The sequence below is a fragment of the Rhizophagus irregularis genome, chromosome 16 (assembly GCF_026210795.1).
Source record: "Rhizophagus irregularis chromosome 16, complete sequence".
Classification (NCBI taxonomy): domain Eukaryota; kingdom Fungi; phylum Glomeromycota; class Glomeromycetes; order Glomerales; family Glomeraceae; genus Rhizophagus; species Rhizophagus irregularis.
The window spans coordinates 3,037,900-3,051,373 of NC_089444.1; the positions used below are offsets into that span (position 1 = coordinate 3,037,900).

The following is a 13,474-nucleotide window of genomic DNA, read 5'->3' on the forward strand; positions in this document are numbered from 1 at the left end:
ACTATTTATTATCGTTTGTTGAGAAAAAAAAGAATTAATACTTTAATTGGAGCATAGATTTATTTATATCATGAATTTCAATAATGTTTACTTGTTAGTGATTATACTTTTTCCTTTTTTGAAATAGAAATAATAAATTTAAAAAATCAATGCAACATACTACTGATCAATTATTTGAAAAACTTCACATTCTTCTATAGTAAATACAATATTAGCTTTTCTAATTTGTTTTTTATAAGATCTTTTTTTACAACGACAATATACGCTAAATAAATCGTATTCTAATATAATAAGGTCTCCATCACCAAATGATGGACCGCGAATACTTCCGTTTACAATAGCACAATTTTCATTCATTACACGACTTAAAATGTGGTCTTCAATTCTATCATTATTAAAAGAAAATATGAAACTATCTTTGGTAATACCCCACACATAATCCGATTCCCATTTAATTGGATTATATCCTCCAAGAATTTCGTTACTATCTATTACTTTAATAATTGTTACTGTGCGAGATATACCATCACAAATTTCATAAAATTTATCTCGTGTAAGTCCATCACGGGATCCGCGAAATAATAATTTATATTTATATTAAGAAGTTAACTTGTCAGTAATTTCTAATCTATTGATCCATTTTGAGATCAATTCAGTATGTTGAGATGTAGTGATTTTTGAATCAATGGTTTTTAAGTTAGTTAAATGAGGGTTTAAATTATTGTTCAGCTTACTATTAGGTTCTAAAAGACTTAAAAATGATTTTAATAAATCTTTATATAATCCTTTTGGCAAAATTTTCTTATAAGGTAATACTTTATCTGTAAATTCTTTAGAAGTTAAATTGTAGAATTTAATAAATGGAATGAATTGTTGTAAGGTAATCTTTAAAGCGTTAAAATCGTCTTTCGAATAGTTTGTAACATTAGAAGGAAGTTCTGGATGTTGTGCATGTCCCCATTTAAGAATATGTTCCCAAACTTGAATTTCACTCATTTGAAGATTATCATTTTGAATTATTGTGATTAAAAGTTTTTCTGGAATTGAGGAGAAATTTAATGAGTTAAATATCTTAATTGGCTCTTTTGTCATTAAATCAGTACAATATTTTTGAAGTTCATAAAAAGAATCATTTTCAAAGCTTGTTTGATATATCAAATTAAAATTTTGTTTCATCCAATTCGCTTTATTTTCGATCAAAAAGGATTGTAAATATGGGATTAATTCTTGAAGACTAAGTTCACTAGCGGCAATTAGGATTTGAATTATATCTGAATTATCATATTCATTTAAAGAAAGTTTTCCACCATAAATATACCTAAAAAAAACAATTATTTATAGAAAAAAAAATTATTTTATTTAATTATTATTAAAATACGTCAACTATTTTTATCATTATAAAATTTTTTCTTACCTCAAAATTTTTGAAAAATTTCAGGAGAAATATTTGGTAATTTAATATGTGTTAAAGTACCATCATTTTTCTTTTTATTAGTTGATAAAATTCTTCGCAAGTAAGGAGAACGATAATGTAAAATAACCATACTATGAGCACGAAATATTTTTATATAAGGGTCATTACCAACTTCAATAGTAATATCATAATATTCTTCATTACTTTCATTACTTAATATTTCGGTTAAATTTTGTAATAATTTTGGTAATAATTTATTATTAGACATTATTTATTTCCTACGAGAAAAGAAAAAAAATACAATATGGAGAAAATGAACCCTAATTTGTGGATGGACCGATGGAGTTCATGTAATTAGCTAATGTATTCTAACATGGGTAGTCTTACCACACCACCCTCGGTTACACAAAATATTTGTTGGGGTGTGATAGGACCCAGAAATATATATAAAAGGGTCAGGTTTGAGTTTGCGTATTTTGAACTAAAAAAATCATGAAAATCTTTCCTTTTTTAGATAATTTTTGATAATTTCAGTCAGAATTTTATTTCCTATTATAGTAACCGACTGACATATCATAATTCCGGCCCTGAAAAAATGCGTAGTAAAAAAATTTTTTCATCACCTGACCCCTATATATATATTTCTGGGTCCTGGTGTGATTTCCGATGTTGTGACAAATAAGGATCAGGCTAGTAAAAAAAACTGTCCCTCAGGCAAATATATGAATCTTGACCCGTCACGTACGTGAAACTTGACCCACCTGCATGCACGTTGTCGATCCTATTCATGGTGTATTGTAAAATATATGTGATCGACAACGTGCATGCAGTGGGTCAAGATTAATCCATGTGACGGGTCAAGATTCATATTTTTGCGTCCCTCAGATAAATATAAAAAATGCGAACGCGGATATCACGTGACAATGTGACGCTAAATGTCACTGTGTAACCGAGGGTGGTGTGGTAAGATTTTCGAGCATCCTTATCCTGGACCTCGAATTTGATTGGGCAAAAATTGTTATATTTTTGTAGCACAAGTTAATAAATTTCATACTGAATTTTATATACAAAATACAGACAGAATAAAATTAAATTTTCAACTAAAAAATGCATAATTTTTTATAATGTATTTATTTCGTGCAAGAATTACACTTACTATTAAAAAATTTTTTATTGACAGATTATTTACATCAAAATAATTACTATACAATTGCAGTTTCTGCATAGTGCATAAAACAAAATTCTGCGCGATCAGTTTCTAATATTTTATCTAAAAACAAACAAATATGTAACGATAAATTGAGAAAATTTTTATAATCATAAAGATAAATAATAATAAATAAATGTTATTTTTATACCTTTATTCTGTAATATTTTCAAATAATCAAGCAACTTTTTTGGTAAAGGATTAGGCAAAGATTGATTGCAAAAAAGACAAAATAATTCATTATCTAGTAATGTATAGTTAATCTTTAATACCTTTTTGATATTTAAATTTGAAATATAATAAATAGTGATAAGACTATACCTTTTTTTTTGCTTAAACCATTGTCTATTTCCACTATTTCCATATCCATTAATTCCGTCACTGATATTTGTGGTAAATTCTGAAATACCCTATGTATTGAACTAGATGCGTTAATATTATCATTTTTTTTATCATCATATTTGGGAATATTTTCTTTTTCTTGTAATGACAATCCACTGCTATTATTGGATCTTGTTTTCCGTTTTTTATTTGATAAGTCATTCATTACTTTACTTTTTTTTTCTAATTTAACGTAGTAAAACTAGTATTAATAATATAATCACATTAATAAAAATTAATTTAAAAAAAAACAATTACAAATACCTCTTTTTTTTGAATTATTAGTAGCAGTCTGGGGATTTCTAATTAAATTTTTTGTTGTACTTTTACAAGTTTTTTGATTATTTGCACTTTTTATTCTATTTAATTTTGTAATAAAATATTGTTTGTAGTATAAAATTCCTGTGCCATTTCCGGGTACTTTTTTACCAATCCTTTTATTTCATGAAAGACTTTTAATAACAAATATTCATAATCTTCAACACATTCAATAATTTTGTCATTTGGAGATTGAATATTATTACAAAATAAATGAAAATTTTGCGTTAAAACAAGATTACTTGGATCTTTTCTCCATTGCACTATAAAAAAAGAAAATTCGGAATTTGCCCTGAAAAGTATGGAAAATGTCCGGAAATTTTCCGTGCGTCCGGAAAACATTCGGAAACGGTCATGTTTTGGAACATTTTCCGGACGCTCAATTCTGGACAAATTCTGGACAAATTCTGGAGTGTCAAGAAAATGTCTGGAATTTGTGCATCCGGAAAGTGTTCCAAAACGTGACCGTTTCCGAATGTTTTCCGGACGCACGGAAATTTTCCGGACATTTTCCATACTTTTCAGGACAGATTCCGAATTTTCTTTTTTTATAGGGTTGATTATGAAATAATGATTCTGGAAGATTATTTAAATTAAGTTGTGTTGCTACACGAATAATATGTCGGCAGATAATTCCTGAGAAGGTAGTGTATTATTTGTTTCACCATTATGTACCACTTTTCTTCCAGTTTTGGTTTCATGATTAAAACGGTAAATTTGATAAGTTTGCATCGTTTCAGTTCTATTTTTTTTTAAAAAAATCATGCATTTTATAGTATTAGTACATTGTTACAATAAAAAAAGATATTTATAATATATAACATACCTTGAATCTAATAGTTCAATACATAAATAACTCGTATATTTCTGAGGCCTGATATTCAAGTGGACTTAATGTTTTAAAAGCATTTTCATGAATTTGCTTGTATTTAGCTAATTGTAAATCATTTTCACGCTGCTCTAATGCTGATTCAAATGCTTTTAAAAAATCCAATAATGAATGGGAAGCATCCATATAACCTTTCATTAAATTATTCATAGATTCACCACGCTGTGTACTTGTCATATCTGCTAAAAATGTATCTCTTATAAAGCAAGGCGCCCATTTCTCTTTTATTTTATCCATTCTTTCTAAATGTGATTTTGAATCTGGAAAATTTTCTTTAAGTTGCTGCCACTTAATTATAAAATTATCAACTTCATATTCTCTTATGCAATCGTAAAATGATTTAGTGAACTCCCGCCATTTTGTTCCTAGAACATTAGCAATATTTTTGATGACATTTTTCCAAAGATGCCATATACATAAAACATGTTTAGTATTTTGTCCAAATGTGATCTCTATCGCCTGAGAAATTGCTTTGTCTTCGTCAGTAAGCATCACTTTAGGTGAATAATTATTAACAAACTTAAAAAAAGTATTAAATACCCATACAAAACTATCTATTGTTTCTCGACACATTAAAGTTCCAGCAAAGCATACACTTTGACCGAAATTATTTATTCCAGTAAAAATCCCAAATGGCATATTAAACCTATTAACTTTATATGTGTTATCAAAAACAATAGCATCTAAAAATCTGCTATAATATCGCTTTTGATCAGGATACATCCAAATTACTTGAAGTAATTCATTTGTATTAACATCAACTCTAACTTCGTATTCAAATCCATCAATTTCTCTTTTAAGTTGTTTTAAGATATTTATAAATTCTTCTGCTTCAAAAAAGCGTTGTTCTTGTTTACCATTTAACTGATATATGAAATTATAAATATCATTATAGATCCATGTTTCTAAGTCTTTATATTCTTGCTTAAGAATTGAACGAATAGTTGGTACATTACAGCCTGCTTGATGATAAACTATAATTCGATCTTTAATTTCTTGAGGAATTATTCTTTCACTACTAAGAAACATTTTGTGTTCAGGAGCAACCATTTCATGATTATGTTCCAAATTCATGGCTAAAATGTGCCAAAGTCCACTATTATTATCAAGTAAAGCTCTGATAAAAAATGGACAATTACATCTTTGAGATTTACGATCTCTTGAGTTGACTTTATCCTCTTTACTTTCAGAAACACCTGCGCGTGATCATAAGATTGTTTTTCTTATAATATTTTTTTCTTTATCACGACCTACTTTACTCAACCGTATCTGAAAATTGCAATATGACGCGCAATTTTGAGCTCTTGCTACAAATTCTTCATGATTTTTAAATATATCCGAAATTTTTAATTCAGAAGATTGTTGTGGTTCAGGTTCGGAAGTATTCATAGTTACTAGAAAAAAATATTAAAGAACGAGTTCACACAATTAATTTTTACTCTTTATATTTATATTTTCATATGTTTAAATAGTTGTAGTTATAATACTTACAATATTTTTATAAGTAAAAGATGTGTGGTAAAAAACTTTTAATATGTATTATTGTGTGTATATAAACTCGTGTGGCTAAGTAAAAAAAAATTGATTTTATTGATTTTATTGATTGAAATTAGCCAATCAAATTTGACTGGCCCAGGATAAGCATTTGGACCGGTGGATCAGGTTAAGGATGGCCGAGATTTTCCCGTAAACATTTTGGCATAATTACAACCAAAATCATGTGATATTTTCATCGTTTGTTTATTTAACGTTTTAACGTGCGTAAAAGTTATAATTATAAAAACATCGATATATAATAATTCTATAAAATTGTATAATATATAACTTGGTCTCAATCTGATGATTAGCAGTTAGTGATAAGCAAATAATTTTACCCAGAATAATTTTTCATTCAACAAAAAACAAAATAAATAAATTTCTTCTTTGAAATTTACATATCAAATGGTAAATAACTTTCAGAAAAAAAATAAGATTTAATTTTTAACTTATTGTTTGGGAAACTCAAAAGCATAATATTATTCTTTTTAATAAAGATTTCTTTAGCTTATATATCAGAAATATACTGATATATTTTACCCAATTCTAAATGACAATTTTTTTTATAGTGAATATATTAAAAAAAAAAATTAAAAAAACTAATAAATAAGTCCTTTCTATTTAGGCTTCATTTCCAGTGACTAATCTTTCCATCAATAATTCAGTATTTACTCGCTTGGAAACTTCATTCGGTCCATATAGTGTTCGTTTTAGGATAAGACGTTCTTATTTATTGCTCTTTTATGCCTTTACACCCTTATTGCTATATACTAGTAATGAAAACTTCTGTTTTCTACACATTTGTTAGTTAATAAAAAAAAGCGTCAATACTGTTGTTGGAGCATACATCATAATCTTTAATAATCTTGATTTATCAATGATTATATTTTTTTCTTTTTGAAATAGAAATAATGAATTTAAAATCTAATCAATATGATTTATTATTGCCCAACTAGTATTTGAAACACTTCACATTCTTCTATAGCAAAATTATTTTTGGTTTTTCTAATTGGTTTTTCATAGGATCTTTTTTTACAATGACTAGAACCAAAATCCCATACAATAAGGTCTCCATTACCAAATGATGGACCGTAAGCACTTCCGTTTCTAATAGCGCAATTTTTATTCATTACACGACTTAAAACGTGGTCTTCAATTCTATCATTATTAAAAGAAAATATAAAACTAGTATTTTTAGTAACACCCCACACATAACTCGATTCCCATATAATTGGGTTATATCCTCCAAGAATTTCGTTACTATCTTTCACCTTAATAATTGTTACCGTGCGAGGTATACCATCACAAATTTCATGAAATTTATGTAGTGTAAGTCCATCACGGGATCCACGAAATAATAGTTTATACTCATATGAAAAAGTTAACTCGTCAGTAATTTCTAATCTATCAATCCATTTTGAGATCATTTCAACATGTTGTGATGTAATAATTTTTGAATCAATGGCTTTTAAGTTAGTTAAATGAGGGTTTAAATTATTGTTTAGCTTACTATTAGGTTCTAAAAGACTTAAAAATGATTTTAATAAATCTTTATATAATTCTTTTGGCAAAATTTTCTTATAAGGCAATACTTTATCCATAAATTCTTTAGAAGTTAAATTGTAGAATTCAATAAATGGAATAAATTGTTGTAAGGTGCTCTTTAAAGTGTTAAAATTATCTTTTGAATAGCTTGTGACATTAGAAGGAAGTTCCGGATGTTGTGCATGTCCCCATTTAAGAACATGTTCCCAAACCTGAATTTCACTCATTTGAAGATTATCATTCTGAATTATTGTGATCAAAAGTTTTTCTGGAATTGAGGAGAAATTTAACGAGTTGAATATTTTATTTGGCTCTTTTGTCATTAAATCAGTACAATATTTTTGGAGTTCAGAGAAAAAATCATTTTCAAAGCTTGTTTGATATATCAAATTAAAATTTTGTTCCATCCAATTTGCTTTATTTTCGATCAAAAAAGATTGTAAATAGGGGATTAATTCCTGAAGACTAAGTTCATTAGCGGCAATTAGGATTTGAATAATATCTAAATTATCATATTCTTTTAAAGAAAGGTTTCCACCATAAATATACCTAAAAAAAATAATTATTTATAGAAAAAAAAATTATTTTATTTAATTATTATTAAAAAGCGTCAACTATTTTTATCATTATAAAATTTTTTTTCTTACCTCAAAATTATTTGAAAAATTTCAGGAGAAATATTTGGCAATTTAATATGTGCCAAAGTTCCATCATTTTTCTTTTTATTAATTGATAAAATTCTTCGCAAGTAAGGAGAACGATAATGTAATATAACCATATGAGCACGAAATATTTTTATATAAGGGTCATTACCAACTTCAATAGTAATATCATAATATTCTTCATCATTTAATATTTCGGTTAAATTTTGTAATAATTTTGGTAATAATTTATTATTAGACATTATTTTATTTTTTATGAGAAAAGAAAAGAATACAGTATGTGGGAGAAAATGAATCCTAATTTGTGGATGGAATGATGGACCAACCTTATATAATTAGCTAATGTATTCTGTACAACGTAAACATTTTGGCATGTGACTAAATAAGCCAAAAATCATGTGATATTTCATCCCGTTCATCTTTTTATTAAGTACTTGTTTATCCTCCAATATTACATGTCATTCGATGTTTTTATAAGATATAACTTGGTCTCAATCTGATGATTAGTGTTAGGCAAATAATTTTACCCAAAATAATTTTTTATTCAGCAAAAACAAAAAAACAAAATAAATAATTTGAAATTTACATATCAAATGGCGCAGTAATTACGAAAAAAAAATCTATGGTATTAGTAAATTCTTTTAAACGACTATAGTGAATTATACAATACATTTAAAAATGTTTAACTAATATCACATGTAAGTAGCTTTATGAAAAAGAATAATATTATGCTTTAAGTTTGAGTTAAAATTAAATTTTTTTTTTTTTTTGAAGATTTCTTTGGCTACTTTCAAAAATATACTGATATATTTTACTCAACTCTAAATGACAATTTTTTTATAGTAAAATAAAAAAATTAAAAAGTTAATAAATAAATTCTTTCTATTTTAATCCCTGGCTTTTTAGTGATTTATCCGCATACATTCTATCCACTAATAATTCAGTATTTACTCGCTTGGAAACTTCATTCAGCTCATATAGTGTTCGTTTTAGGCAAAGAAATTTTTTACAACCTTTCTTGCTATATACTGATGAAAATTTTTATTCTTTTACACGACTATTCACTATCGTTTGTTGAAAAAAAAAATTAATTTATTTATATCATTTATATCATAAATTTCAATAGTGTTACTTGTTAATGATTATACTTTTTCTTTTTTTTGAAATAGAAATAATGAATTAAAAATCTAATCAAATATAATTTATTATTGCCCAACTATTCGAAATACTTCACATTCTTCTATAGCAAAATTATTTTCAGTTTTCTAATTGGTTTTTCATATGATCTTTTTTTACAACGACAATAGCCAAGTTCCCATATAATAAGGTCTCCATTACCAAATGATGGACCGCAAATACTTCCGTTTTTAATAGCGAAATTTTCATTCATTACACGACTTAAAATGTGGTCTTCAATTCTATCATTATTAAAAGAAAATATAAAACTATCTTTAGTAATACCCACACAAAATCCGATTCCCATTTATTTGGGTTATATCCTCCAAGAATTTCGTTACTACCTTGCACTTTAACAATTGTTACCGTGCGAGGTATACCATCAGAAATTTCATGAAATTTATCTCGTGCAAATCCATCACGAGATCCGCGCAATAATAATCCAAATTCATAAGGAGAAGCTAACTTGTCAGAGATTTTTAATCTATCAATCCATTTTGAAATCAATTCGTTATGTTGAGATGTTATAATTTTTGAGTCAATAGCTTTTAAGTTAGTTAAATGAGGGTTTAAATTATTGCTTAGCTTACTATTAGGTTTCAAAAGACTTAAAAATGATTTTAATAAATCTTTATATAATTCTTTTGGCAAAATTTTCTTATAGGGTAATACTTTATCCATAAATTCTTTAGAAGTTAAATCGTAGAATTTAATAAATGGAATAACTAAATTGTTGTAAAGTGCTCTTTAAAGCGTTAAAATCGTCTTTCGAATATTTTATGACATTAGAAGGAAGTTCTGGATGTTGTGCATGTCCCATTTAAGAACATATTCCCAAACTTGAATTTCACTCATTTGAAGATTATCATTTTGAATTATTGTGATCAAAAGTTTTTCTGGAATTGAGGAGAAATTTAATGAGTTAAATATCTTAATTGGCTCTTTTGTCATTAAATCAGTACAATATTTTTGAAGTTCGGAGAAAGAATCATTTTCAAAGCTTGTTTGATGTATCAAGTTAAAATTCTGTTTCATCCAGTTCGCTTTATTTTTGATCAAAAAGGATTGTAAATAGGGAATTAATTCCTGAAGACAAAGTTCATTAGCGGCAATTAGGATTTGAATTATATCTGAATTATCATATTCATTTAAAGAAAGTTTTCCACCATAAATATACCTAAAAAAAAAAATAATTATTTATATAAAAAAAAATTTAAAAAAATTATTTATTTAATTATTATTAAAAAGCGTCAATTCTCATTATAAAATTTTTTTCTTACCTCGAAATTATTTGAAATATTTCAGGAGAAATATTTGGTAATTTAATATGTGTTAAAGTACCATCATTTTTCTTCTTATTAGTTAATAAAATTCTTCGCAAGTAAGGAGAACGATAATGTAAAATAACCATATGAGCACGAAATATTTTTATATAAGGGTCATTACCAACTTCAATAGTAATATCATAATATTCTTCATCATTTAATATTTCGCTTAAATTTTGTAATAATTTTGGTAATAATTTATTCTTAGACATTATTTATTTCCTACGAGAAAGAAAAAAAATACAGTATGTGGAGAAAATGAACCCTAATTTGTGGAAATGTATTCTGTACAACGTAAAAAATTTGTCACGTGACTGAATATTGATCATGTGATATTTTCTTCACGTTCGTACGTTTGTTTATCCTCCAATATGACATATCATTCAACGTGCGTAAAGTTATAATTATACAAATTTTATAGAATTATTATATATCGATGTTTTTATTAGATAGTATAACTTGGTCTCAATCTGATGATTAGCAGTTAGTGATAAGCAAATAACTTTACCCAAAATAATTTTTTCATTCAACAAAAAACAAAGTAAATAAATTTCATCTTTGAAATTTACATATCAAATGGCGCAGTAATAATTACGAAAAAAAACAATCTACGGCATTAGTAAATTCTTTTAAACTTAATAAATCATACAATACATTTAAAAATGTTTAACTAAATGAATATCACATGTAATAACTTTATTAAAAAGAATAATATTATGCTTTTGAGTTTCCCAAACAATAAGTTAAAAATTAAATCTTTTTTTCTTTTTGGAAGATTTCTTTGGCTTATACTGTATATCAATATATTTTACCCAATTCTAAATGACAATTTTTTTATAGTGAATATTATAAAAAAAAATTAAAAAAGCTAATAAATACTAAGTCCTTTCTATTTAGGCTTTCCAGTGACTGATCTGCACACATCCTATCCATCAATAATCCAGTATTTACTCGCTTGGAAACTTCATTCAGTCTATACTCCATACAGTGTTCGTTTTGGGATAAAACGTTCTTATTTATTGCTGCTTTATGTCTTTACAACACCTTCTTGCTATATACTAATGAAAGCTTCTATTTCTACACATTTGCTTGTTGACAAAAAAAAGCATTAATACTGTTGTTGGAGCATACTTCATAAACTTAATAATCTTGATTTATCAATGATTATATTTTTTCTTTTTGAAATAGAAATAATAAATTTAAAATCTAATCAATGTAACATACTACTGATTAATTATTTGAAAAATTTCATATTCTTCTACAGTAAACTCATCTTCAGTTTTTCTAATTGGTTTTTCATAGGATCTTTTTCTACAACGACAATATTCGCCCAATAAATCGTATCCTAATATAGTAAGGTCACCATCACCAAATATTGGACCGCAATTATCTAAATTATATATGGCTTTACTTCCATTCATTACACGACTTAAGATGTAATCTTCAATTATATCATTATTAAATGAAAATATAAAACTATCTTTAGTATAACTCCACACATTATCAGACTTCCATTTAATTGGATTAAATCCTCCGAGAATTTCATTGCTGCCTTTCACTTTAATAATTGTTATTGTGCGGGATTTGTCATTACAAATTTCGCGAAATTTATGTCGTGTAAATCCATCACGGGATCCGCGAAATAATAATTTATATTTATATGGAGAAGTTAACTTGTCAGTAATTTCTAACTTATTAATCCATTTTGAGATCAATTCAGTATGTTGAGATGTTATAATTTTTGAATCAATAGTTCCTAAGTTAATTTCCTTAGTTATACAAGACTTTAACTTATCACTTGGCTTGATATTAGGATCCGAAAGACTTAGAAATGTTTTTAATAGATTTATATGTAATTCTTCAGGTAAAATTTCTCTATAAGGAAATATCTCATCTAAAAATTCTTTAGACGTTAAATTATCGAATTTAATGAATGGAATAAATTGTTGTAAGGTGCTCTTTAAAGAGTTAAAATCGTCTTTTGAATAGTTTGTGACATTAGAAGGAAGTTCTGGATGTTGTGCATGTCCCCATTTAAGAATATGTTCCCAAACTTGAATTTCACTCATTTGAAGATTATCATTTTGAATTATTGTGATCAAAAGTTTTTCTGGAATTGAGGAGAAATTTAATGAGTTAAATATCTTAATTGGCTCTTTTGTCATTAAATCGGTACAATATTTTTGAAGTTCGGAGAAAGAATCATTTTCAAAGCTTGTTTGATATATCAAATTAAAATTTTGTTCCATCCAATTTGCTTTATTATCGATCAAAAATGATTGTAAATAGGGAATTAAATCCTGAAGACTAAGTTCATTAGCGGCAACTAGGATTTGAATTATATCTGAATTATCATATTCATTTAAAGAAAGGTTTCCACCATAAATATACCTAAAAAAAAAATAATTATTTATGAAAAAAAAATTTAAAAATTATTAATTGTTTAAAAAGCGTCAATTATTTATCATAAATTCTTTTTCTTACCTTAAAATTATTTGAAAAATTTCAGGAGAAATATTTGGTAATTTAATATGTACCAAAGTTCCATCATTTTTCTTTTTATTAGTTGACAAAATTCTTCGCAAGTAAGGAGAACGATAATGTAATATAACCATATGAGCACGAAATATTTTTATGAATGGGTCATTACCAACTTCAATAGTAATATCATAATATTCTTCATCGTTTAATATTTCGATTAAATTTTGTGATAATTTTGGTAATAATTTATTATCAGCCATTATTTAATTTTATAAATTTAAAAAATGAAATGAAAAAAAAAAATATGTAGAGAATGGAAGAAAATAAATCCTAATTTGTGAATGGTCCAAACCTTATATAATTGCAATTCTGTACAACGTATCATTTTATAGCACGTGATTAAAAAATTTACGAAATTTTTTCAACCTTCCGCGTTTATTTGTCCTGGGGTATTAATTATAATTAATTTACAATGTGAATACACTGGTTATTTAATTTGTCTGTTGCGTCGTTTTTAATTTTTATGATAAAATTTGTCAA

At 26.3% G+C, this 13,474-nt stretch overlaps 5 protein-coding genes across 5 annotated transcripts; all 5 read right to left on the reverse strand.

Moving 5' to 3' along the window:
• Window positions 1–159: 159 nt before the first annotated feature.
• Window positions 160–1,682, reverse strand: OCT59_008383 (uncharacterized protein; the record flags this gene model as incomplete). The annotated part of the gene is made up of 3 exons (XM_066142417.1): window positions 160–484; window positions 611–1,271; window positions 1,475–1,682. The coding sequence occupies 3 exons, from the start codon at window positions 1,680–1,682 to the stop codon at window positions 160–162; spliced, it is 1,194 nt and encodes a 397-aa protein (XP_065999301.1).
• Window positions 1,683–2,616: 934 nt separating this feature from the next.
• OCT59_008384 (uncharacterized protein) lies at window positions 2,617–3,579 on the reverse strand (the record flags this gene model as incomplete). Its single annotated transcript, XM_066142418.1, has 5 exons — window positions 2,617–2,684; window positions 2,773–2,865; window positions 2,943–3,185; window positions 3,267–3,436; window positions 3,563–3,579. 5 exons carry the CDS (start codon window positions 3,577–3,579, stop codon window positions 2,617–2,619), a joined length of 591 nt encoding a protein of 196 aa, XP_065999302.1.
• Window positions 3,580–6,657: 3,078 nt separating this feature from the next.
• OCT59_008385 (uncharacterized protein) lies at window positions 6,658–8,194 on the reverse strand (the record flags this gene model as incomplete). The annotated part of the gene is made up of 2 exons (XM_025320013.2): window positions 6,658–7,839; window positions 7,938–8,194. The coding sequence occupies 2 exons, from the start codon at window positions 8,192–8,194 to the stop codon at window positions 6,687–6,689; spliced, it is 1,410 nt and encodes a 469-aa protein (XP_025172356.2). The 3' UTR covers window positions 6,658–6,686.
• Window positions 8,195–9,350: 1,156 nt separating this feature from the next.
• On the reverse strand, window positions 9,351–9,809 carry OCT59_008386 (uncharacterized protein; the record flags this gene model as incomplete). The annotated part of the gene is made up of 1 exon (XM_066142419.1): window positions 9,351–9,809. The coding sequence occupies one exon, from the start codon at window positions 9,807–9,809 to the stop codon at window positions 9,351–9,353; it is 459 nt and encodes a 152-aa protein (XP_065999303.1).
• A 1,867-nt stretch (window positions 9,810–11,676) lies between these two features.
• On the reverse strand, window positions 11,677–13,194 carry OCT59_008387 (uncharacterized protein; the record flags this gene model as incomplete). The annotated part of the gene is made up of 2 exons (XM_025332404.2): window positions 11,677–12,844; window positions 12,938–13,194. The coding sequence occupies 2 exons, from the start codon at window positions 13,192–13,194 to the stop codon at window positions 11,677–11,679; spliced, it is 1,425 nt and encodes a 474-aa protein (XP_025172357.2).
• Between the last annotated feature and the right edge of the window lie 280 nt (window positions 13,195–13,474).